Genomic DNA, 26,995 nt, shown 5'->3' with positions numbered 1-26,995 from the left:
TATATACAGTATATGCATATATATATATATATAGGTGAGAATCGAGCGGGTGCGGTGGTGCCTCTATAAGAGACCCTCCATTTCCAAGGATGCTGGTGGGAAATGCCTGGAGACAGAGATGACGAGATTTGTCAAAAGGCACTTGAACTGCTGTCAGATCTGTGCACGAGGGGGGAAGTGCAGAACGAGAACTGCGAGGATTTTAGCTACTATTTCCGAGACCTCGCCCGGCCACGCTACACGGACTCAGGTGAGGCAATCGTTTTTTCATCATCTGCGTGTTTGATTTGGTCTGAGGTGACTTGAGACACATGTGACACTTTCCACATACTGACAACTTGATGATTATTCTGGTATTTGGAATGCACTAACTGTAGGGGGGCTGTTCATTCTATACGATCCAATTTTTACGCGTGTAAGTGGATAAATGTGTGATATTAGTGGAAATCATTCTTTAAAAAACTTGAGCACAGTCTGTTCACAGTCACACAGTGAAAAATTATTGAAGAAGAAGAAAAAAACTGATTGCACATGGACTGACACACTTACATTATCCTACTTCTTTTCATGTTGACCCCAAATTCAATTCCCCACGTTACTATTAACTCTGTCCTTCATACTTAAAACATGACATCACTGTTCTAGACTTTTTTTTTTTTTTTAGATCTGTCTACAGGCAAAAAAAAAAAAAAATCCAGTGTGTGAACAGAGGGAGATCATGTGATGGATCGACATTTCTCAATTCACTCCACTTCCATTCGTTAGTTTCATTATTAATAATCAGTATTCACCACATGAAAGAGCATTTTTTTGACTTCCCACTCTTCTCATCCTCACCCCCTTCTATGCTTAATCTGGCAGCTCTCGTGTTCCTCCCTCATTCATCATACACACTGTTCCTGTCTTTGTCTTTTTCATTACACTTTGTCAATATCAGCAGTGGAATTGCAGGTAGTGAGGTTAAGGTGTTATTATTATTATTACTTTTTACTTTTGTAGGCTCCTGCTCATACAGGCTATATAATGGGTAATGACAAAGGAATAGTATAAAACTGAGCGAGTGGGTCCAACACTATGTAACCAATGATTCCAGATGCGCCCAGTGGGATTCAGTGTCTCTCTGTAATGTGTTAGGACTTTCTTAAAAAGGAAATTTGCGTCTGGTTGTTATTTGTTGAAGTCTCTTTCCACATTGGAATAGTCAGAGATAAATAAAGTTTTCTGTGGGAAAAATAAATGGTGTATGAAAAAGGTTGCAATAGCAGAACACACTCAAAACACACAGAACACACACTGCTTGAAGCTGAGAGGAGTTGAGAGTGCTTTTTCTTCTTATTTTTTTTTTTAGTGATTACTATATGGGCGCATAGCTGTCAGGATTAAGTATCTACAGATTTATTTTTAGACATTCCTCCTAGACACATGACATTAAGTTGACTAACACTGTTAGTCCATAAATAAACTAGTATTGTAACCATTTGTTATCACATCTTACCAAATATCATATCATCACACAAAAGATAATTGCTCCGTTTATGTTACGTAATAGGAACGCAGTGTAATTATGATGAACCCTAAGAATGCAGTGTATCCTTCAAAAAAGGAACAGACGGATATTGTGGGAACTATGTATTAGTGCTATTAATAAGCACTGGATGAGCGAAAGATCGATACTATTCCCATGTCACGTCTGTGCATTAGGTATAAATGTACAGCCACGCAGCAGCCACTTAGTTTAGCTTAATCTCGGTCAGACTTTTCTTGACTCTGCACTTGACCTGGAAACCACACAAAGACAAACAAGACCCCAGGAAGTCGCTGTTCCTCGTCTGGTGCCGATGTCTTTACGACACATTGGCACCAATTTCCGAGTTCTAAAACTTGACTGGAGTGGCAGTCAAGTCATATTTTTCAGTAAAACTCCAGTCATCTCAACCTGATGTTTGATGATAGTCATGGATGAATGGAACAATGGGTTACAAAACCCCTCCAACATACCAAATAAATGTTATTTTGTGGCAATTTAAAGGGACAATATGTAGTATTTATGGGTTTATATTACCCAAAATCCACTTTTTTAATACATATTATGTGCTCCTGCATTGTCTAGTCGCTGTATAATATTCTTTGTGTCATTTTCGTAGTGTTTCAAAAAGTAATTTGAAATAACATGGTCGCGGACCGCGGTTGCATAGCCACCGTTAGCAGCGAGACGCCATGTTTCTACCGGAGCCTGTAAGGACAAACGCGAGAGAACAAAACAAGCGTCTCTTTACTTGTAGCGGAAGTCCCGCCTCCTCTCTCTCCGCTTCGTCTGCTACGGCCGCGGTAGCTCCGCCCTCTCCCTCGCCTCACGAACCTCATCTGCTGACACGGAGAAAGACGACGAGGACGACATTTGACCAGCTGCGGATACCGTAGCGCTCAGGGAAGGGAGGGGGTGAGCAGAGCAGCAGGTCTTTGTTGTAAATTTCAGCCTCTCCTCTAGATGGCACTATAAACTACTTATTTCCCCTTTAAATCAACTGCGATCATACATGCATAATGGGCTTTAGAGATCTTGGTATGCAAACTGTCGTTATTCAAGAAAAGCTGGTCGTCTGTTGGAAGTCCCTGTCCCTGCGGTGTAGTGTATATCTCTCGACACTTTTTAATTAGATAACTTTATTTATTGAGGGTCATGATGGTAATAACTGATGTCTTATTTAAGATGTGAATATTATGCATTTCCAATCTAACGTGCACATGGATTTAATCACGTTTCTGAAAATTGCATAAAAAAACATTCTGTGAAGATAGAGATGAACAGGGGAAAAAGCTCTCAGGGAAAAAAAAAATGCAAATGCTGTGTTGATTTAAGGGTATAGTAAGTCTATATTAAAAAAAAAAAAAAAAAAAAAAGTCCAATTGTTGCATAAATTCAGTTTCCACTCACTGGGTTAGGACGAATAACAACATCCCAGTAGGTAGATGTTCCATATTATTGCCTGCTCAGCATTTCCATGCCTCCTACACTATAGCACCTCAGAAGGTCCTGCGCTCTAAATTTGCTCCAGCCTCCCTGCAGTGACGGCACTCTCAGAATCCTTCCAGATGTCTATAGATTCCTCTCCTCCAGGCTGCACTCGGGCCTCCTGCCAAGTTCGGTGTGAGCTTAGTGTCCTCAGATGGCGAGTCCCTCAATTTCTCCACATAATTTTCTCCCGAAATCACACATACTGTGGTATTCGCAAAGAATCTCAGAGCACAGAAAGGACAGTTTGTCTGAGTTACTGGGCACACGCTCTCATGGCAGCACCCACGCACAACGCACCAGCTTAGTATCAGGCAGAACTGTCGGATTTTTGGAGGATAGGTTACCTTACCTCGAAAAAAAATGTTTAAATTATTTGCTGTTAATTTAAATGTGCTTGAGTATTCATTTGCGGAAGGTGTGCTATGATAAAGTGACGAGTGGAGTTTGTCAGACGTGATTCAGTTCTTGGTGATTCATGGTTTCATAAGATACTCTGTCATGTTTGAATTCATTTTTTTCTTCTTCTCTTGGTGAGTAATCTTTGTAAGTCTGTCACATCGACTGAATGAAGATTCACAACAAAACACAACTCGTATCCCTACGGCCCTGGAGCATTTAAACTTCAATTGTATCATTGAAAACAAGAAACAACCACAAAATCCAGGATCAAATTCTACGATTTTCTATTAATACTGTAACAGGATGACATACTTAATACTGAGTGGCAATAACCGATGAAACCAACAACTACAGCATTGATACTATTAAAATATAATTCATATATTAAAGGTCACATAGAGTGGTCCTGTTGCACATATATGTTAGTTATGGAGGTCTACTTACATATATTAACTTGTTTTTATGGTCAAAAACCTCCTAGTTGCTGTAAACTAGCTGATAGAAATCCTCTTTTCTGACGGTGTTATTCAGCCGCAATGTTTCAGAGTGAACTTTCACCCTCAGAAGACAGAGTCTTGTGATTGGCCAGTACTATCCGGCACATCCGTTCTCAGAAGCGCAGCGCCCCCCTCTGGAACGGCGGATGCACTGCTCCTCATTATCAAAACATTGTTTTAACAGTGTTTAAAAATAGCTTCTTCATGACTCCCCGCCGCAGTCCCTTTTATGACTTTGAATCGCAGTTAGACCCAGAGTCAGAAGACACTGTTGCTCGTGAAACACCTCCACAACGGACGTTATACTTCTTCTGCGGTTCAATGTACGTAACCGGATGTGCCCGGACTACCGCCCGGAGCAGGACGATCAGTTGTTCAGGAGAACCGCTGTTTACGTAACTATTACGGGATTTTCAGTGATCTCGTTCAGCCCCGAGATTACAATAAAACACAACGTTCTCAGCAATGGCTGAACTGTTTGTTTCGAACCGTCAGGTTTCATAAACAAGGTAATGACGCAGATACACACCAAAAAAAACAGCGATAATAGGAACTTCCGGTCTAGTTCCGCTTTAAGCCCACCAGGCTACAAAATTGACTGTAATAATGAAACATATATGAAAGAAAAGGATTGAATGTAATTATGGGGAATTAATTGTCATCAATTCAGCACTTAATGCAAAAATATTCTTCATAAACTGTTCAATACTTAAATACATACAAATACTGCATAAGACATTTCACATAATACGTTTGAAGTAAACAACAATGTATTATTGCTCACAATTACTTTCCAGTTACAAAAATAATGGCTACTGCTACTGAACCTGGTCAAAGCACTGGTCGTGTCACTGTGCCTTGCAGTCATCTTAGTCACTGAGAAGATCGATGATAAAGCTATTATCCATGATGGTGATTATGATAAATTGTGGTGAATCGCGACTGTATTTCTTATGAAATCCTAAAATTGAGTGGCTCACAAAACAACATGCAAAACGACGACAGTAAAGCCAGGAAAATCAACCAGTCGCTATAACCATTAAATTGTACAATTTTGCCAATTATTATGATCAAAGTCATGTTGCTCATTTATTTTTTTCTTGATCTGACTTTATTTAATTTCACAGGCAGCTAACAGCCTGATGCATTGTTGAGGGTAAAAGCCTTGCACACAAAGAGGCAAAGCCACAAATCTTGTCACTTTATTTTTCAATCATCAGCTCTAAACTCAACAGCACAGCAGCTGGGGGGGAAGTTAATTAGCTTGTAGTGCAACAAACATGAATTAGTTTCAGTCACTGCTGGTCATGTTTTCCTACAAATAAAAGGGGATAATCTTCACCTCCAATGTTCTACACCTGGCCAAACCATATGCAAATGCCTAAAACTAGTTTTTTATTTGGCACCGTAAAAAATAATTCCAATTTCTCAAGTACTCGAGAACATTTTCATCAAAAGAACAATAACGTGATCACAGCTCTGCTGCTTTCTTTCTCCATAAAGACGGCAATGTGCTCTTTAGACGAGGCTAATGTGATTCGCCGATGATTTTGCAAATCATGGGGCTGTGTAACAAAAACTGCAGTTTAAGTGGAGTGAAATTATCCGTGTTTCCAGATTTGATTTGACTATAATCATCTGCAATGCAAATGCAAGGGTTGTCAACATTTCACAGCAACTTAAAGGTACAATGTGTAGTATTTATGGGTTTATATTACCCAAAATCCACTTTTTTATACATATTATGTGCTCCTGCATTGTCTAGTCGCTGTATAATAGTTTTTGTTTCATTTTCGTAGTGTTTCAAAAAGTCATTTAAAATAACATGACCGCCGACCGCGGTTGCATAGCCACTGTTAGCAGCGAGACTCCATGTTTCTACCGGAGCCTGTAAGGACAAACGCGAGAGAACAAATCAAGCGTCTCTTTATTTGTAGCGGAAGTCCCGCCTCCTCTCTCTCCGCTTCGTCTGCTACGGCCGCGGTAGCTCGCCCTCTCCCTCACCTCACGAACCTCATCTGCTGACACGGAGAAAGACGACGAGGACGACATTTGACCAGCTGAGGATACCGTAGCGCTCAGGGAAGGGAGGGGGTGAGCAGAGCAGCAGGTCTTTGTTGTAAATTTCAGCCTCTCCTCTAGATGGCACTATAAACTACTTATTTCCCCTTTAAGACAGGACCAGTTATTCTCACTATATATGTCATCCTTTATCCATTATTATAATAGGCTAATTATTATTATTATAGTTTGAGGTAGGGCTGGGCGATATTATAAAATGTATCGCTATCGAAATTTACGATGATAATCGACATCGTTTTGCCGTTATCGATACATTCGATAATAAAAAAAAAGAAAGAAAACAAAACAAAACAAAATAAAATAAAAGTGGCTGTGTGTGTAGGTAGGCAGGCTACCTGTATGTTCATGTCCCTTTAAGGCACACGTACACTTATATCAGGCAAATTGTCAATTATGCAAATTAGGCGACGCATCATTTAGCAACTTCAAACTTATCGTTCATTTATCGTTATCGAGGTGAGCTGCTCAATATATCGTGATATTGATTTTAGGCTATATCACCCAGCCCCTAGTTTGAGGTGTACAGCAAGAAACCTGGACCTGACCTTGTAAAAGTTTACAAAGCTAATATCGCATTTGAGTCATAGATCGAACCTCGGCATGTTTCTCTGATTTATCTTTGGAAAAACACCCGCCTACTGAGGTGATTCACAGAGCTCCTGACGACTGTTGCACCACACCCCTCCTCGTTCTCTCCATGGAGACGCCGTTGTAAACAAAAGTGCACCGCGGGCGTAATATTCAGCGCTGTGTTTTGAAACCATAAACTCCGTCCTCGAACAGTCTCAGGTCCCGTGCTGCTCTTGTAAAACTTTTATACTCCCGGTGCCGCTGCTTCTAGCTCTTTCCCCAGGAGTGCGATAACATAAATTCAAGTTATGCATTAAAGTCATATTGCAATGTCTGGTTGGAAGGGTTTAACCGTGCGGAAGGTTGTGAAGTTAGAATTAAATTATGACACCTTCTGGTATATGAGTTGTATCACGACTAGTTAAACAGAAGACATGGAGCAAAAGGTGTAGAAATAGAGTTTAAATCACCGAAAAATACACAGTTTCCCATCAAAGCTGACGACTTTAAAAGGTCACGTTATTTCTGTCCCTTGTCTGATGTGTGCTTATGGCTACGATAGCATTGTCTGCTGGTTTCTGACTTTCATTGTGGATGCTTATTATAGCTTATAATTTACATTATGCTTATTAAAGCACCACCATGCAATTTGTGCTGGATGTGTGGTTGTTGTTGTGAAAAACACAACAACTTGCACAACCTGCCCATATTTCATGACCACAGAGAGACAAACACCACGGAACCAGAGACCTCAGCCAAGAGTTAGAGACGGAGTCATGCAAAAAAAATGGCAGAGAAAGTGCTGTTAAAACTCCCCAGGTCCACCACAAACGACTTTGACTCTTGTACAGATTTACCAAAAACCAGCATTAAAGGTGCATTATGTAATAAATCTAAAGCAACTGGCCATAAAATCCTCCTAATATGTCACAGAGACTCAGGAATAATGTTCATATAACAAACTGAACTCACCAACAACAACAACAGTGCAGCCAAAATATTTGCATTAAAAAAAAAATATTTTGCAGACTGCAAATCATGTTTTGGCATGTGGCGCCACCTACCGCCGTCTACCAATCATTGCAGTCAGTAAGAGTCTCAGCTGCCGAGCGACCACGGGTTGCCAGTTAAGTCAGAAAACGAAACCTAAAAGACCTCGGTATTTTTGAATTTGAATGTAGTAACCGTTTTTTGGCCACAGTCTTACATATGGCACCTTTAAGTTAGACACTCATTGCAGTCTTTCTGCTCACTTATCATATTAAAAGTCCACAGTGCCAGAAGTGAGATTCAGACGCAGAGTGGGAATAATATTGGCACTGTCAAAATATAGTATATAGTATAAAAAAGTGCATAGTTTTTGGATTTAATACAGTTACAATCACTGTGTATTTACACTTACTCTGTCCAAAATCATTTGAAATGATCCCGTGTCATACGTTGCACTGCGTATGTGAACCAGAATGTAATGCTGCATGTCTTTAAACAAACTGTGCTGCTGCTGTTCACAGCAAAGCCAAAATGTGCAGCATGTGGCACACTCCACTTGGGGGATGATTATAAAGGCACCACAGGATAACTGAACGAATGTAGTTAATATTAATTAAACTTGCCGGGGACTCTTTGAACAACAGAAGAAGAGAAGATCACACGGAAAGCTAGATTATGTTTATTATATCGACGTGACGCACTGATGCATTGTTTGTCTGGACACATTTTGTGATGATTAAAAAACATTAAAGCACATCACATACTCCTGTGTGAATAATTATATATAGAGGTTTCTTTTTAAATGTCCTAATGATGGTACGGTTCAATCATAAAATAATATAAGCTTACAAATTGTATGTTGCTGAACGCTGATTTCACTCACACACTCATTTGCTATCTCTGCTTTATCGCCTCCGCAGATATATCTGTGAGTCTGCTGTCACTGGTCGTGACCGCCTGTGGCTTAGCCTTGTTTGGCGTCTCCCTCTTTGTCTCCTGGAAGCTGTGCTGGATTCCATGGAGGGAACGTGGGCTCTCACCGACCACCAAGGAGGCCCACGCACACCTCAACCCCACCATGAGCCCCCTATCTGCACAGTCCATACCCAGAAAGCCAGTGTACACGGCTTTGGACCCCCCGACGCACGACCGCCGTGAATCCTTACAATGCTCCATCGCCAGAGAGCCCACTCCTGTGGCGTCGGTCGTGTCGGTGGAGGCTCCCGTGACTCCTGTGTCGCCGCCGCCCGTGGTCATGGCCACACCCGAGGCAGCTATGAAGATCAGTCACACGTCTCCAGACATCCCACTGGACGCCCAGTGTAAAAGTCAGGAGAACGGGGTTCACACTAACCCTCGTATGCAGCGCCAGACCACAGAACCCCCGCCATCTGGTTGCTCGATGTCTGAAATTAGGTCAGTCACAGATTTTCTTTAGGCTGAAATATTGCAAACTCATAACATGCCTTTCCTAACTTGCTCCAACCAAAGTGCAATATTAGTAACTGTGTGAAATTAGTACTCGTTTGCTGCGAGACCAAAATAACTAGTGATGCACCGATCCACCTTTTTTCACTTCCGATCCGATCCCGATATCTGATTTTAGATAGCTGCCGATACTCCGATACTATTCCGATATGGATGCTCTGTTTGCTTTAATATTATTATCATTGTTTTTGTCATCATTTTGATTATAAGGCTTTAACACACACACACAGTGAGCGCATAGCAGCGCACACACGAACAGAGTCACAGACACACACACACATAAACGGAGTCACAGACGAGCCGTTAATGTTCAATCTCCAAACACAACACGATGCCGGCGTTTTACATAAATAAATAGCGTCTCCGTGTTAATCATTGATTTCACCGGACATTTTGGCCGGCGATATTTTTTTTCGCCAGCTAAATTCACGTGACAACAGCCAAAAACCGGCATATATACCGGCTAACGTGAACCCTGGCTTGGAGGAGTGTGATTTTCATTGTTTTTATGCCGCTGTCAGAACTGTTCTCCTCAGCGAGCAGGCGTTTGAAACGGTGACGGCTGGGATTACGTCGGCTCGGCTGCAGGTTGCGGAGCTGAACTTCCTGGTTCAATCATGCTCGCCTGCTAGCTGGCTGTAAACTGTGGAATGGATTTCCTGAACGGAGTCGTGCATCATTACTCCGCGTCTCATCGAGACACGCCTCAATTCAGGAAACCCATTCCACTTTTCACAGCCAGCTAACAGAGCAGTCAGGGAATCACTTGTGGAGACATTTCAGCAGACACACACAGACGGATCGGAAATTTCCGATCCAACTGTACAGATTTCCGATCCGTCAATTACGTCTGTATCGGAACCCGATACTGATACTGGATCGGATCGGCCCCATCCCTAAAAATAACAATATGGTTTTTTATCAACTTACTATGCAAAAATGATTAAAATTTACTTTTTTTCCCTCCATACTCGACAACATGTTTGCAGTTTTAGGGAAAGTTGTATAGTACGGGTCATAGCATGTTTAGACGTAGACGTACAGTACATTCTTTTGGTCCGGAGATTGAAGCCAACATAGAAGTTTCCGGAACACTGTTCAAAAAGAAATCTGCTGGTTTGCATATCTAGCAGAAAATGAGCCTACTTTTCACTTGATGTACACTCACTCACTCACCTATCTACTGCTGTATCCTCCACATGAGGCCTGCGGATTGGCCCTGGTGCCAAACTCAGCTGACATAGAGTGAAAGACGGGGGACACCCTGGACAGGTCAACGGTCCATCACAGGGCCACATATATACAAACAACCATTAACTCCATAGTTTTAGGTCTTCTTAGAGTAAAATAGATGTTAAAACACAACATGGATGCTGTGTGATTGACAGCTTGTGCCTGATGGCAGGTGTAGATGGACATAGAGTGGATGAGCTCTCAGTCAAGCCCATCCTCTCTTTTGCAAATATGGATTCTTCTTCAAGATGGCACTGGCCAAAATAATAAACCTGAGCCTTCAAAGTGGGAGTTCTCAAACTAATTGGTGATGTCCTGTGGGTTAAAGCAAACAAATGTGTTTGCATATCTGTGAATGAACTTTACTTTCCTGCAGAGCCAAACATTATACCAACCCAATTAATCATCCAACCTCCAAACTTAACTTTTCCTGTCTCCATACATAAAAATAGCACACAACTCCCTGCAGTGGCATGAAATCTTGGGGGAACAATGTTTGTCCAATGCGAACAAAAATGTCTTCATACCCTGTTGATGTTTCATGACGATGTGTCTTGATGATTTCTTCTGCCCGCAGACGAGGGTCGATCCGTAGACACATGAACCTGTCCAACCCGGACTTCAATGTGGCCCAGTTCCAAAGGCAGGACTCCCTCACCGGAATGGGCCTGGGCCTCGGCCGTCTCAAGCCTGAGCTCTACAAACAGCGCTCCCTCGAGGGAGACGAAGTAAACCGCAGGGGTGGAGGCTGTGGACGCCTCTGCCTCATCCTCAAATATGACTGCGATCTGGAGCAGCTAATAGTTAAGATCCACAAAGCGGAGGACCTTCCAGCTAAGGACTTCTCAGGTTCCTCTGACCCTTATGTCAAGATCTATCTGCTGCCGGATCGAATGACCAAGCACCAGACCAAGGTGCACCGCAAGACACTGAACCCCGTGTTCGATGAGGTCTTCCTGTTTCCCGTGTCGTATTCTGAGCTTCCGACGCGCAAGCTGCACTTCAGCGTCTATGACTTTGACCGTTTTTCACGCCATGACATTATCGGCCAAGTAGTTGTGGACAACTTCTTCGATCTGGCAGATTTCCCCAGGGAGACAAAACTCTGCAGGGAAATCCAGTATGTCTCCTCGGTGAGTTATCGCTTCTGTTCAAATTTGTAAATGCACATGTACAAGCTGGGCTCATGCCTTTGTTTGAGACAAAAAAAAATCAGATAATGAGCCGACATATTAATGTAGATAAGGGTTGATAGTTTAAATGCATAACAAGACTTGAAACCATGTTTTTTGGAAGCTATGGTCTATGGCACTCATGACATGTCAGTCCAGAAAATCTTCTACAAAGTCAAACTGCTTGTAGTGCTATAATTTTCAACCTACAAAGCACAGAGCAATGTGACCTCTTTCATACAGATTTGCTCCCATTTGTCAGATGACTCAATTTTTTTGTAAATCATGTCGAAGGACAGAGAGTTCTGATGGAAACTCCCGTTAACTGCCACGTGAAAGTCGGCTTTTACCGTCAATATCTGGTCAAAAATAGAGATGATGGCAGTTTTAAATGAGACAGATCCGTCACTGTAAAGCATATACACCTATAATAAATCGCTGTCTTTACTGAAGCCTTGTGAAGAAGAAAATTTGTCAACAGGCCTTGTAAATTTAAACTCTAATGGGCTTTACTTTATAAGACGTGGTCTATCTGGGGATTAGAAAGCGTTGTGGGTGTATTTGCCCCTTCTCCTGGGGGTTGGTTTCCATGGCAACAAATTACTCAGCAGGTGGGAGTGATACTGCACAATAATTATTCAATTGCACCAAATTTGACTCAAGAACAGAGTTGCTGTTGATCCCAAATAGAATCTTCTTCGACAATCGTTAGTTTAGCGGTAAATACAATCTGACAGATGACATTTCTAGACATTTTCTAGCTTTGGGTTATAATGACAGAGGTATTTTATTACATCTGACAGATTTGCTGCAGCCGATGCCAGATCTACATTTGCGTTCCTTCATTTCAGCAAAAAAAAAAAGCACAAAAGTATATTTAACGGTTAAACACACCGAGCCGCCAGCGCTGAGCAAACACCAGAAATGTAAGTTGGGTGGATAAGGTTAACAGTTCTCTTGATGATTTGTGATCTTTTTGATCTCTTTCTGCTTTGAGATTGTGAGTGTAGCAGCAGCAGCAGCAGCGTGTGGAATATTCTCTCATTACCGTCCTACAAACCCATACTTATCGTGCATCTGTACTACTTAAAATATGATTTAATACATTTGTTGGATTGTGCCGTGTAGCCGGTACATGGTGTAAGAAAACAACAACAACAAAAAAGCATGTTTTAGACCTTGGGATGACTGTTTTTGTGGCAAACATAGTTGCTCTACACATTTCAGTTCACTTGCCTTAGTTCAAGGACAGGGTGACATTTTTCGCTAAAGTTTCTAAAGTCAACCTTTGTTCATTTACATATGTAAATGAAATCTGTCACTCTCAGATCCTATATGTCAACAGAATGTAAAGCCCAGGATGCCTTATTATTGACTCTTTCTATGTGTGTGTGTGTGCGTGCGTGTGTGTGTGTGTGTGAGAGAGAATGTGTGACTTGAATATGAAGGTGATACTTAAGCATGAACTCATCATTGCCAACCCATCTTCTCTTATGCCAACCCAGCTTCTTATTTTGTGTCCAAATGGGTTAGCACTCATCGGGGTCGTACCTATGTTCCCCGGGTCCTATGTTCCGCGTTTTTCCAAAAAAGGTCCTATGTTCCCCACTTTGTATGTGACAGGGGAACATAGGACCCTTTTTTGAAAATGGGTAGGGTTAGGTTTAGGTTTAGAGAAAGGGTCCTATGTTCCCCGGTCACATACAAATCGGGGAACATAGGACCCGGGGAACATAGGTACGGTCCCCACTCATCTTACTTAAGTTTTGTTTTGCTTTGTTAGCTGAAAGGCTAATCTGGCAAATATGCATGCGGGAAAACGCTCATCATTTATTTGCACATGCGTGCAGTGAAGTGTTTTCTTTGACAGCAGCATGTCTCACAGAGATGCGAGAGCTTGACCGGGTGTAACGTGCAGCTGATCCGGGTCCTCGTGGCAAAGCTTAAGTGGTATTAATAAGACTCCTTTTGCTATTGATTACTGACAATTTATCTCATCACGGCGAGGTCAGTGAAGCTAGAGCAATGAGGCAAAGACACTTAAAGCAAAATATGCTTTCTTAAACAACATGGGTGCATGTCTATTGCTCTTGTAATATGATAACATTTTACTCACCAGAGTCCTGGTGCAGAAACGCTACAGCTAAAAATTCATGGTGGAGCATCAAAACTCTCATTTGTAAATTTGCAAATGCAAATGACTTGTCTGTACTGTAGCCATTTCAGTGCGATGATCTTTGTAAGTAAGTGATCTGACATCGTTTGCTTTGCTGATCCACCCGTCAATCCAGGATATAAACAAAACCACCACAGTAATGCGATGCACCTGTTCCAGCTTGAAATTGAAACCTTGAAAATCGCACAACACAGCTGCGTAATTCAATCTCCATATTCATTGTCGAGCTTTCATCGACGATAACTGCTCATTTGTGCATTACATTGATGCATAAAGCTTGTTCTACCGCCAGTCTTGCTTTATGAGAGCACATAAGGCATCTCCTGAACAATACAATATTTATTATTTGTGAGGGTGGATAGTTCGCCTGAGGTCAAACTCAAGCGTCTCTGCGTAATTCTGAGGGGAACGCTCCTAATGAATGTGGAAAAAAAATATATATTTGTGGAAGCCAAGCAGAAAGGAGGCAGCTGCAGCCACAGGTAACAAACAGTGGTAGATGCATGACAAGAATCAAAGGGATAAATGAGTGGTTTGTCAGGCCTCCAGTAATATAGAAGCAGGAAGCCAAAACAAAAGAATCAGTCTATCATTTGGGACACTTAGCAATGCCAGAAATCTATCAGGAAGAGCAGCGTCTGCCAGCATTGGTATTGTTGTTTTTGAGATGATTCAGTGCACGTTAATGAATTCCATGTCTTTTCCTTTAACTCTAACAATTAGCATAATCTGACTTAAACCACCTGGTTGGTGTACTGGTTAGCACTCTTGCCATTGCAGCAAGGATATCTGGATTTGTGACCTGGTAAAAAGAAACTATTTTTTTAATTAATTAAAGGACCTTTCTGCATGGAGTTTGCATGTTCTCCCCGGGCGTGCGTGGGTTTTCTTACACAGTCCAAAAACTGGGGATATTTGTGACGGCCTGGTGACCTGTCCAGTGTGGATCCTGCCTTTCGCCCTATCTCAGCTGCGATTGGCGAAGTGACCCTCAAGTAGGAGATAAAGCGGTAAAATGAATGAATAATCTGACTAACGTAACCCCGGAATTCCACTGGACTCGGAACGGCCACGGAACGGCAGCGGCGCGGTTCTGCTTCGTCCTCTGCCCGGCGGCAATCCCCACCGGGCGTGTTACGGCAGCGGCGCGGAGCCTTGGGAGCCGGCGGTATTCACGGAAGATCGCGCGATAATCTTGAACGGACACGAGTTCGCGAGATCCAGCGATAGACTGTGTGTATAAAGTAAACAACAACAACACAGCTTCTTTTCATTCTCTGACGTGGAAGAACTGTTGATCTGGTGTCATAAACTATTTTATGTTTCTCCACTTCAACAATCAGTCTCTCGTCGTACATTATGACTCTCCGAGACGCTCTGATTAATTGACTGTTGACCTGGCAGCAGCGGTCACGACGTAATGTTGATGTGAAGTTGTGACAGGCTATATGACCTGCGTATTGTGTTTTATTTTGAAAGGGGGGCGGAAATGTTTTACTTTGATTCTGTGTCGGACTTCCTGTCTTGTGCGATCTGCTTCGTTGAAATTTACGAGGTTCTGGGACGCTGCTGAGACGCGCCACATCGCGTCCGGTGGAAATGCTCTCATTGATTAGAATGGAAGCGATTTGCAACGGCGACCACGCCGCTGCCACTCCGCGGCCGTTCCGCGGCCGTTCCGCGTCCAGTGGAAATCCAGGGTTAGTTAGGACTGTGGATTTTTGTGTGGCAGAAAAGCTTACAGTGCTCAGTGACGATTGTATTGTCGTGTAAAAGCTGAAGGATGTTCGTCCATCCATCCATATATCTGTTACTGTATACTGCTGATTTTTTGAGGGGTGTGGGGGCCATGAGCCAATCCCTGCTGACAGTAGATAACGACACCTGTGCCACCAGTCTGACAAAAAATAACCATTCACACTCACATTTTACTCATTTTGGCAATTAAGAGTTGTCCATTACTCTAACCTGAATCTGTGTGGACCATCAGAAATCCATTAACACACAGGGAGAAGGTGCAAAATCCACACACCGTCGTTGGGTGTGAACACGGCCTTGTTGCTGTGAGGCAATTTTACCTCTGCCACAGCTGTGCATCTCACCCTTGTTTGTTGAGGAATATAGAAACTGAACGTTGCAGGTATCAGCCTGCCAGCGCCTTATTTACTCCATAAGGCCACACACACACATTCTGGAGACCATTAAACAGCTTTTCTCCTCATGTCCTCTAAAAATAACCTTCTGCCTCCGTGTCTGTCTGCCTCGGTCTTTCTCTTGATCTTTTTTTTTTTCACACATACACAATGTATGGACTTGCTTTAAACAGCTATATTTGCAACCTGTCAGTGGTGAAAGCAACGGAAAGTTGGACTTAATTTAAAAGATATTTATATTATATAACAATATTTATAAGGTAGAACATTATTAAGTACATATTTGTGTATTCCTATATAGTTATCCCATACAGTATTTTCTATAGTAGTCAATTTACACAGACGATAAACAGATGCAGGCTGTGCAAAAATGATTAGGTATTAAATATATTCATTTGAATTACTGTGTGAATGTTTTGTTGATAGACTCTGCTGCCTTATGATACAGTGTGGAACTGAGGGAACTGGCAGAGGCATCCACATTCAGACTTGAAGCTCAGCTCAGCTCAGCTCAGCTCAAATGTAATTATAATTCAAATATGGCTGCGAAAGGGCAAGGATTCCATCCATAAATTGTCTACCACTTCATCCTCCACATGAGGGTCGTGGGTCACAGCAGCCAATCCCAGCTAAGTCTGACGTAGAACAAAAGGCGGGGTTCACACCGGTCCGGTCACCGGTCCCAATCCCAGTGTGCTCTCCCGGTCCTTGAGCTGGGGATGGATTGCCTCTCAGAGGCTTCAGTCTCTAATGAGTGCTCAGGAGTAAATCATATCAACTGCACACCAAGCCAATAAATTAAAAGACACATAAATGATCATGGGTCGGTGCTGAAATAACGTTCGATTGACCTGTTACACAGCAAAGCCCTGCAATCCAGCCCTGAATGTCCTAGCTGTGCTGTGGTCATCCTGACATGTGTGTTTCAATGTACATGTCTTTTTTTAAGAATGGTCATAACAAAGGACTTTGTGAGTGGGAAGCATTGTTTTAATGCTGGACAGCATGGTCAAGTGAATCCTGAGTCGTTCTGTGCAGTTTGCATGTTTTCCTCCCGTCTCCACGTGTTTTCTCAGATAACTCCAGTTTCTTCTCAGTCCAAAGACGTGTTAAATAAGATTAGGTTAATTAGGGAGTCTGAATTGACTGTAGGTGTGAATGTGAATCTGTCTTGAGTCATCCAATCACACGTGGATAGTGCTAAAGGCCACATTATACTTCTCCGACTGCGTAATGCGTTATCTGTCTGCGTCACCACGTAGACCACTCGAGCCTTTATACTTCTAGGCGCTGCAATTTCCCGCCTGATCAGTAGAGGTCGCTGCGCAAGGTTGTTGTGCTTTTGGCTACAGTGAGCAATGGCGTCCGAGGGAGAAAGACTGTTGTTGTTGAAACAGCGGCCGTTTGTCACTTTTCTGTGTCCCGGAACGCAGTTTTAAGATAATTTGAGGCAAGAAATTGGCCATTTAGAGTCTAAACATGTGCTGTGTGTGTTAAGATATGACGTATTTATAGTTCGGCAGCGACGAAGTCGGCGGTGTTCAGCTCCGCCCTCTGTGGACGCTCGCAGCTCACTGTGAGCCGGCACAGAGCAGCTTCGCTCGGCCTGTCCTGAGGACCAATCGCAGCTCTTGCCGTCTCCGTTGTCCCTTGACGGAGTGACGGACACTTAAAAAATATTCCGTGCAGCCGGAGACGACGCAGAGACTCTTCGACAGGTTCTGCGTCGACGCAGAGGACTCTGCGTAGCCTACGCAGAGCACTTTACGCAGGAGTATAAATTGGGCGTAAGTGTAATTCGAATGCACCCAGTTGGTCCTGAATGCATTTTCACATTTAGGGTTGGTTTTGGGGAAGCATGGCCACGTTCTTTAGCCATGTATGACTCTTCAGGACAGATCAGAGACCTCCTCCTTATGTGACGTCCCCTGATATGATGCAGTTTGCACCTGCGTGTTTGCCCTGTAATAGGCTGGAAACTTGTCTAGGTCGTACCTTGCCTCTTGCTCAATATTGGCTGGGATTGGCTCCAGCTCCTCCTGTGGGTCACAGGACTTAACCGCTGCTTAAAAGGTGATGCAGTAGACCACAAGATAATGGATGGATGGATATTAAGTGCTCACAATAGTAACCAAAATCATTGGTAATTTAAAGATCTGTCATAAACATTCCAATAGTCATCGTTTCATTCTGTACATATTTCAATTTCAATTCATTCTAAATAGGATTTGTCTGTTTACGATAACACAATAGTTGACTCTTGGTCTACATTTGCAGAGAATGAAATAAACGGGGATGTGGTGAGGCCAATAAACTGACAGAAAGTTGAAGGGAAACATAGATATTGACAAAAAAGTATTGATATTTTTGTATAAAGACCGTCCACATTATTGACTGTAAATCCATGTTGCCCAGTTAGAATAGAATAGAGTGCGACAGACGGCTATTGGGATCAGAGATTCCCAGGCTTGAGAGTGCTCCATTCTCACTGTTGCTTCAGACTATTTGGCTCACACACACACAGGTTTGTGCAGCATTCATAGTTAGGCACTTAATGCATTCCCTAGCCCCTTAGAGTAACCCTAACCCACAACTAAATGCCTAACTCTAATCCTTACCCTAAACCTAACGTAAACCCAATTATAACCCTAACCCTAAAACCAAGCCTTAACCCCCCCAAAAGCCATTTTAAGGGGTGACAGATTGTGAGCACCATGCAAAATGTCCCCAACACTCCCTGTGGTTTATAGGTGTTTTGGTCCTCACAAAGATACCCAGACAAGAGCACACACACTTGAACAAATGCTTGCTCTCAGACGTTTGCACGAGTACATAAATGAGCGAGCGTTTTGTAACAAATACAGCAGACAGAGTCCCTTCGTCCCGATGACTGCACATATTAATTTACTTAACGATAATCAAATCATTTGTGAGCATTAAGTCATGATTGCTTGCGGGACTGGCCATATGTTGTTTCATTGCCGGATTTGGCCCGTTTTCCTCTTGCAGTCAGAAGCAGATTGTCGAGTGATGAAAGGGAGTGGATCGTTTTTATGGTTTGTGAATGCCAATGGCAATACAGACACAAGCCAATGAACTACTATTATATGGCTTGCTTTTTAATGCACTTTTAATGCTCTGGAGAGGACACACAAGTAAATTGTGTGTCAATGGTGACCTATCGGATATCGGACCTGACAGATAATAAACGCCATTTGTTTCGCCCTAAAGGAATTCTGCAGCATTATGACACACAGCACCAATCTCTTTTTTATCCACTTCTGTATCTCCATTGTGCACAAAGACCGTGAAGCACGTAAAGCACCCAGGTTCCCTCTGTGATGTGAGATGCATTTTATAGTGTTGTCTAGTAGTTCATTTTTCATGCAAATTGAAACACGGTGGCTTTGTTGAATACTTGACTTTGAGTGTCTTGAAGTATCTTTTCTTCCTCTCGATATCTTCACATCTACCTCTCGTGTGCGTTCTCCCGCACGCACAAAGGCAGACGTGTAGCTCACAGATTAAAAGACGTGTCAAGTCACAGAAGAGGACACGTTCATGCCGACAAATGGTAGAAAAAAACAACAAAAAGACTCTTAAATGAGGGCGGGACAGTAATTAAAAATTCCGATACCCTGACATATCATTAGATCAGCACGAGATTCTACTGTAGGAGTTGTTGATACCACCAGCAGACACCATTGTGTGTTTATGCGGTTCTCACGTTTTTTTATGTGCGGCTATTTTAGGAGCAAGTGATAAGTGAGCTTCTGCCTCTCTGCAGCAGCCGAACAGAAGTTTCCACGTTGGGTGAAATGTGAAAGGCTTTTATTAGAGCACATGTGACAGAGAGGAGTGAGACATTTCAATCCTCCAAGCAAATGTCAGAGGGTCGTGACACTTGGCGCCAGAGCTACGAATAATGGTATTATTATGATCTGCTAAAGTTTTTAACGCTGTGTTTTTGTTGTGGATTATGGGCCAAAAATAGAACCTATTAAATTTTGGAGTAGATCTTTTTGAGGGGTTGGACAGATTCACTTTTATTTTAAATTCCTAACAAAAGAAATCAGGCGTATAGGCCTACAGTGGTCATATCTATGGACAGATAGAATTTCACACGTTCAACTCTCTCATAGATGCCGTCAGTGGAAAGCCTTTGTTGAAACATGTGGTAAATAACCATATCTTGAGAGCAATCACTGATGCTGCGTGTTAGTCTGTGACCTCGGTCTTTTAGTCTCAGGATTCTGACAATAAATCCAGGTGGAAACTTTTCAATTATCCAAAACCAGGTGAGTTTGTTTTTAGGCGGTAATAAATGCCTCCTTCACCACATTGAGGTGATTGATCAGGACATGTAGAGCAAAGTTCCGGGATGCTTATTTATTTCTTATTGCCTATAGTTCATGAGTCACGAGTGACTCTGAAGTAGCAATCTCTATCCAGTCATATACCGTGAATATAAAGTTAATGGTAGATTAAATGTGTTTTCTGGTGTCTTTCAGGATAACGTGGACCTGGGGGATCTGATGTTTTCACTCTGTTACTTGCCGACCGCCGGCAGATTAACCATTACCATGATAAAGGCTCGTAATCTCAAGGCCATGGATATCACTGGTGCATCTGGTAATTAGAACGTGATAATGACTACAACTAACTGCAGGGTCTTGGTGTTTTATTCCGGGAATGATAAAAAAAGAAATGTCTACCCACCCTGTTTTCTCTCACTTTTATAGACCCGTACGTGAAGGTTTCATTAATGTGCGATGGACGCAGACTGAAGAAGAGGAAGACGTCGACGAAGAGAAACACTTTGAATCCAGTCTATAATGAGGCGATTGTCTTTGATGTCCCTACAGAAAATATTGAGCAGATCAGCCTTTTGATTGCAGTGATGGACTATGACCGGTGAGAAACATCACTTTTCTCTAACTCGTACACCAACTTAGATCGGATTTTTTTTTTTGCGTGGATGCATTTTGATTTTCAAAGCAAAAGTGTGTCACTGGGCTACACAACAGCGTTGTAGCAGCTATTACGTACCTTATCTCTCGCTTTAACATTTTCTGCAGTTGCTGATGATGCATGCAAAAAGGTATACATGTGCCGTTTGATAGGGCAGTTGTGAGCTGATGCGAGACACTTATAGTTATGAACGATCCCAATCTGATCTGTAATGAACCAGATTTAAATCGTGAAACAATGTAACTGGCCAAACATAGCCATAACTAGTAAGTATTAACATAGTAAATGTACATTGTAATGATTCTACAAATACTGAATTCTCTCTGCTTCGGCTTATGATATTTAATTATAAATAAGGGTGTCACGATTCTCCAAATCCTTGATTTGATTTGAGTTTCGTTTTTAAGGTCATGATTCCATTCTCTTTTAGCACGGATGGGTCTCGTCCAGTTTAGTCTAAGATAATTGGTTTTATGTCATTATAACTCATATAATGTCCATCTTTTGTTTGTAATGTACCACACCAGGGCATGATCGTCAAATTTAAATAATTAATTAACAATATGACTGTAACAATAACCAGTAAATGCTTAAATCCAGGGTTTTCCACCACTGAATACAGTCCAATGTCTGACGCTACAAACACGACTATAAGTGTAGTATTATTGTTTTAGTGTCAGTTAAGTTTTTAACTTAAAAGTTGTTTTCGTAGATACGTCTACGTCCTTATGACGCACGCGGAGATATCCTGCGATAGCTTACGCGACGTGGTTCTCTTGTCGACAACATGAACTCGCAGGGAAACGCAAAATATTTCCACGCCGGTGATTTCTGAGAATCGGGAAAGGGGTTCGAGTTCGGTCGATGTGTCGCACCAAATCAGCAGTTGCCATGGCGGCTACTATTAGTTGGCAGCAGCTACAGGTTTAGCAGGAGGAGGTAAACGTGTAGTCGTGCTATGATGGCTACAACCAACAACGCTGTTCGCTTCCTCTCTGGCACGCCTGCAGCACTGGGGGGCGCGTCAAAGTAAAGTTAGATTACAATTGAGATTGTGACACCCGAGTCATAAAGCATTATTGCAATTGGTATGTTGGTTGTTGGTGATCTCCCTCTCTGTCTCTGTCTGTCTCTCTCTCTCTCTCTCCTCTGCACCTACAGCGTAGGCCACAATGAGGTAATTGGAGTGTGTCGAGTCGGTAACGATGCCGACAACCTCGGTCGAGACCACTGGGGTGAAATGCTCACGTATCCCCGAAAACCTGTCGCCCACTGGCATCCTCTTGTCGAGGTGAGGTCGCAGTGACGGTGTGTGTGTGACATGTGCCAATTTGCCACAATTTTTAAAACCACCTGCCTGAAGACTGTGTATGTCGAAAATCCTGACACCAGAATGTGGTGTTTTGACGTTTTTGTGTGTTCCCCTCCCCCCCTGGTTGAGACACACAAAAAAAAGACTGACGAAGTATTTGAATTAACATCTGTAAGTGTAGAATGTATTTGCACGCAAGGTCGTGAATGTGTACATAATTGCCCCTCTCTATTTTTGCTGCGAGGTGGAGGCGTCAGGGTTCATTTCTCGATGTATCAGCTTAGATCTAGGGAATTTGAAGGCAAAGTCGTCACCTTGAGCTCTTTGTTGTGTTTCTCAATTCCCTTACAGGGTGCACGATCTTGCTGAAAGCATCCGTTACCCTGAGGGTATAGCAGTATGAGGCCTAGATAAACTATAGAAGTGATATGAAGAGAGGGAGTCATGCCAGAGAGTTAAAGGAGGGTTTGATCTGGGAACCTGATAATGTCTTCATTGTGTGTATTTGTGTGAAAAATCTATAGAGTCAGTGAAAAGGAGAGCTTTGTTCTGCTTTTTGAGGGGTATTTAAGCATGAAGTGCTATGAAATCTTCATTGCCGTCTCAAGATACCACTTAAATTATTTATTTTCACTTAAAAGTTATTGCTCTCTCTGCGAGCCCTTCATCCTCTCACTGCTTCCCCAAACTGTGAAGTGTTTAAAATGTAGATCTGTTTACATCTTTTTTTTTTTTCCAACTAAGCCACTTTATCTGCAAACGCTTTTATCCTTTTGTGTGCAGTCGGCAAACAGTCCACGGCGATGCATTTTGATTCCAATAAGAATTGAGAGAATACATAAATAAACGAAACTCAAAAGTGAAGCGGCAGACGTTCGCTTGTTTGCTTTGCTGCCCAATTCATAACTCTGTAGGTGGTTGGAAGTTCCAAGATAAAAGCTGTGATTAAATTGAAAGTAGCTCCGGTTTTGCATTTGTACTCATGTCAAAGGGACACCACCAAACCCCCACACCCACCCGAAAACACACGATAACAAGCCACACATTGAAAGAAGCCTTTTTCTACTGACAAACTGGATGTTGTTTCTATTGTATTGACAACCGAAACATTTTCTGCTGCTGCTAATTAAAATAACGAGTGTAGTGTCCGTAAGGAAGTATGTGTTCCTATAGCGTTTTTTCAGTTCAAAGGCTAACATAATACAAACACTGTGCAACCTCATTAGTCACAACGCAAATGTTTTTATTTGCGATTGGCATAAGCGTAGCTAGCTGTTGTGACTGTCAACCAACCCAATGAAAACATTTGCGTTGCGCCTAATTAGGTTGCACAGTGTTTGTATTATGTTAGCCCTACGGTAATGCTAATCGTAGCCTCGCTAGCTTACCTTTTGGAAACAGGTTCACCAAGTCGGCCGCACAGTAGTAGCACGCCAATGCCAAATAGATATGTGCTCAGGTATTGGTGGATGGACACCTCGTCGTTTCAGTATAACACCATGTTCTGCGGTGAACCGTGTGAAAACGTCTCAGCCACCGTGAGGACGGCCTCTTCACTCCCACCTCCCTGCTACAGACAGCGCAGCTGCTGCTGATGAGCCGCCGCCTGCCTGGTGTAGTGGGATAAATCAGCGAAAATTGAAATTCCACCAAAAAAGGATGCATTCCATAGGGCCATGCTCAACCCATATCCAAAGTCTTAAGCCCAATTTATACTCCTGCGTAAAGTGCTCTGCGTAGGCTACGCAGAGTCCACTGCGTCGACGCAGAACCTGTTGTAGGGTCTCTGCGTCGTCTCCGGCTATTTTTTAAGTGTCCGTCACTCCGTCAAGGGACAACGGAGACGGCAAGAGCTGCGATTGGTCCTCACGATAGGCCGAGCGAAGCTGCTCTGTGCCGGCTCACAGTGAGCAGCGAGCGTCCACAGAGGGCGGAGCTGATCCCCGCCGACTTCGTCGCTGCCGAACTATAAATACGTCATATCTTAACACACACAGCACATGTTTAGACTCTAAATGGCCAATTTCTCGCCTCAAATTATCTTAAAACTGCGTTCCAGGACACAGAAAAGTGACAAACGGCCACTGTTTCAACAACAACAGTCTTTCTCCCTCGGACGCCATTGCTCACTGTAGCCAAAAGCACAACAACCTTGCGCAGCGACCCCTACTGATCGGGCGGGAAATTGCAGCGCGTATCCGTCACCACGACGCAGAAGTATAAAGGCTCGAGTGGTCTACGTGGTGACGCAGATGGATGACGCATTACGCAGTCGGAGAAGTATAATGTGGCCTTAATGAGGTTGCACAGTGTTTGTATTATGTTAGCAATACGGTAATGCTAATCGTAGCCTCGCTAGCTTACCTTTGGAAAAAGGTTCACCAAGTCAGCCGCACAGTAGTAGCACGCCAATGCCAAATAAATATGTGCTCGCCTATTGGTGGATGGACACCTCGTCGTTTCAGTATAACACCATGTTCTGAGGGGGTGAACCGTGTGAAAATGTCTCAGCCACCGTGAGGACGGCCTCTTCACTCCCACCTCCCTTCTACAGACAGCGCAGCTGCTGCTGATGAGCCGCCGCCTGCCTGGTGTAGCGGGATAAATCAGCGAAAATTAAAATTCCACCAAAAAAGGATGCATACCAGCCGGCCGGCGAGATATGGCCGTCACAGACAGACAGACAGACACAACTTACTTTATAGATAGATATAGTCAATGTAACAGAATGTCACTGACGATTGCCCCATTTTGTTTCCCCCTGCTTTTCTTGGCTTCACTTTTTTTAAATTAATTAATTTATTAATGTATTATTTTGGCAGCAGGTTAATGGCATGGGTCCTTGTCATGGGGGGGGGGGGCATGACCATGATGTCGACCATTGCAGTAGAATTTACAACCATTCTTGGGGCCTAGACAATTACCTGCTTTGGTTATGGCCCTGCATTAAGATTTATCATGCATGTAGAACTTTAACTGCATTGTAAATGTTGTGTGTTTTTTTCCCCCCCCTGCAGTACCAAGGGACCACAGGAAGTAGCCAGGGAGGATCCTGTAATTCTCTGAAGACACCTCCCTCTCCATAGCCTTGATTAACAATTCACTTAAAGAGCCTGAATCGAGCTGAAGCCGCGGCTGCTCCTTTTGGACAGCGGTGGTGCCGAGTGCTGCACACATACAGTCCTTTAAGAGGAAACGCCGCGTCCATAAACTACTGTTTATGTGGAGAGAGAGAGAGAGAGAGAGAGAGAGAGAGAGAGAGAGAGAGAGAGAGAGAGAGAGAGAGAGAGAGAGAGAGAGAGAGAGAGAGAGAGAGACAGAACTGTCTTGAGCTCCAGTCGAGTGGATCATTTTGCATGTTGATTTGAATGACCGAATAGATGGATGTTTTCATTTCTATGTTCAATAAGAGAAAAACTACAGGCACATGCAGGCATTTTAAGGTCTGGGCAACTCCTGGGTTTATACAGTAGTGACTGTCTTTTTTTAAAACATAAGTCTTGTTACTTGTTTCAATAAGGTGAGTCTGTATTTGCACAATGTACTTAACAACCAGTTTGAACTGCCACACTGTTTTTGTTTTAACCTTAAATTCGGTAGGTGAATCGGTGCATGAGGTCATGGTTTTCGATGGGATGTTTTCTCCTGAGTTGTTCGTGTCTGCTTCGGGGAAACAAACGTGTTGTTCTGTCAGTTGATGTGCAGTGACGGTCGGTTTTTGAGACAAAGTATCTGTAAGTTACGATATGTTCAATGTTTTCAAATAAAGATTATTCATTAAGAAAAAAATTATAATAATATCCATTGTTGATATTGGACTGTTTTTTTTTGTTTTTTGGTTTTTTTTTGTTAAAGGGACAATATCATTTATTGTGCAATTTTCTCTGTCTTGGTAGCTTGGTAACAATATCTATGAAACAATAAGCTGAAAATCGAAAAGAACGGACTATATATAACACTTGTTCTGCAGTACATTATTTATATTATGTTTAAAAAATATCCAGTGGACTCCTGAATCTGCCTAATTGTGTAAGCAGATAATGAATTTTACAATTTGGCAAAGTATATAAACTACTTTTTAAGCTGCAAAAAACAACCACACACACTTGCAGTGGTTCCCCTTGACATGAGAAACCAATTTATTTAGACTATGCACTGGATTCATTGTCATTTTATGCAAATGTAATTTGGCGAGTCCTTATCCCTTCAAAGATCCTTGGATGAAGACTGTGTGCCGGATCTTGTTTTTGCACATTTGACGCACATTAAATTTGATGTTCTATATTTTTGCATCCATTCGTCTGACTGTATCGCTGGATGATGAGGAAACTATTCACGTGGAACATCATCATTGTGTTTTAATATTCTGCCTCCAACTGCAATAAAATGCCTTTCATCGATTAATACATGTACCTACAATGCAGTGTATTCATTTTGTAATAGCATATTTAAACACGTGCAATAAGTGTTAAATACTATACTATTATTATAATATTGTCAATGTTACCAAATAAATTGACCAAAAAAGAGAACATTTACCAGATAATAACTTCAACAAAATATTTTATACTCTGTGATCACATTTGAAAAATAACAGGTTGAGATGTTGAGAAATATGTTTTCAAAAGTTTGATGTCCTTCACATAAAGAGGTCAGACTTGGGAAAATGAGAAGTCATAGGAAACTAAAGCAGTGGTTACGTCGATGTGAGGTTATAAACACACGATGGAGCCACAACACTGATTTGTGTACAAAGGGCTACAGAAAAAATCAGCCTGGAGGCCAAATATTTGGCTTGAGCAAGTGATGTCAGAGGAGACAGAAACCTAATACTGAGAAATCAAGGCATGGATGGAGCGAGAAGAGAACATAAATGCCTGATTAGTTCACACATACGGAAGCGTATTGCATTCACTTGAAAAAAAAAAAAAATCCA

At 42.4% G+C, this 26,995-nt stretch overlaps 1 protein-coding gene across 1 annotated transcript; it reads left to right on the top strand.

Annotated features, from left to right (window-relative positions):
* Nucleotides 1-93: 93 nt before the first annotated feature.
* On the top strand, nucleotides 94-25,145 carry syt9a (synaptotagmin IXa; the record flags this gene model as incomplete). The annotated part of the gene is made up of 7 exons (XM_083900650.1): nucleotides 94-250; nucleotides 8,475-8,970; nucleotides 10,853-11,408; nucleotides 20,288-20,408; nucleotides 20,519-20,690; nucleotides 21,909-22,038; nucleotides 25,077-25,145. The coding sequence occupies exons 1-7, from the start codon at nucleotides 103-105 to the stop codon at nucleotides 25,143-25,145; spliced, it is 1,692 nt and encodes a 563-aa protein (XP_083756776.1). The 5' UTR covers nucleotides 94-102.
* Nucleotides 25,146-26,995: the final 1,850 nt, after the last annotated feature.

This window comes from Microchirus variegatus, assembly GCF_963457635.1.
Source record: "Microchirus variegatus genome assembly, chromosome: 14".
Taxonomy (NCBI): domain Eukaryota; kingdom Metazoa; phylum Chordata; class Actinopteri; order Pleuronectiformes; family Soleidae; genus Microchirus; species Microchirus variegatus.
This window is presented reverse-complemented; position numbering and strand designations above follow the sequence as displayed.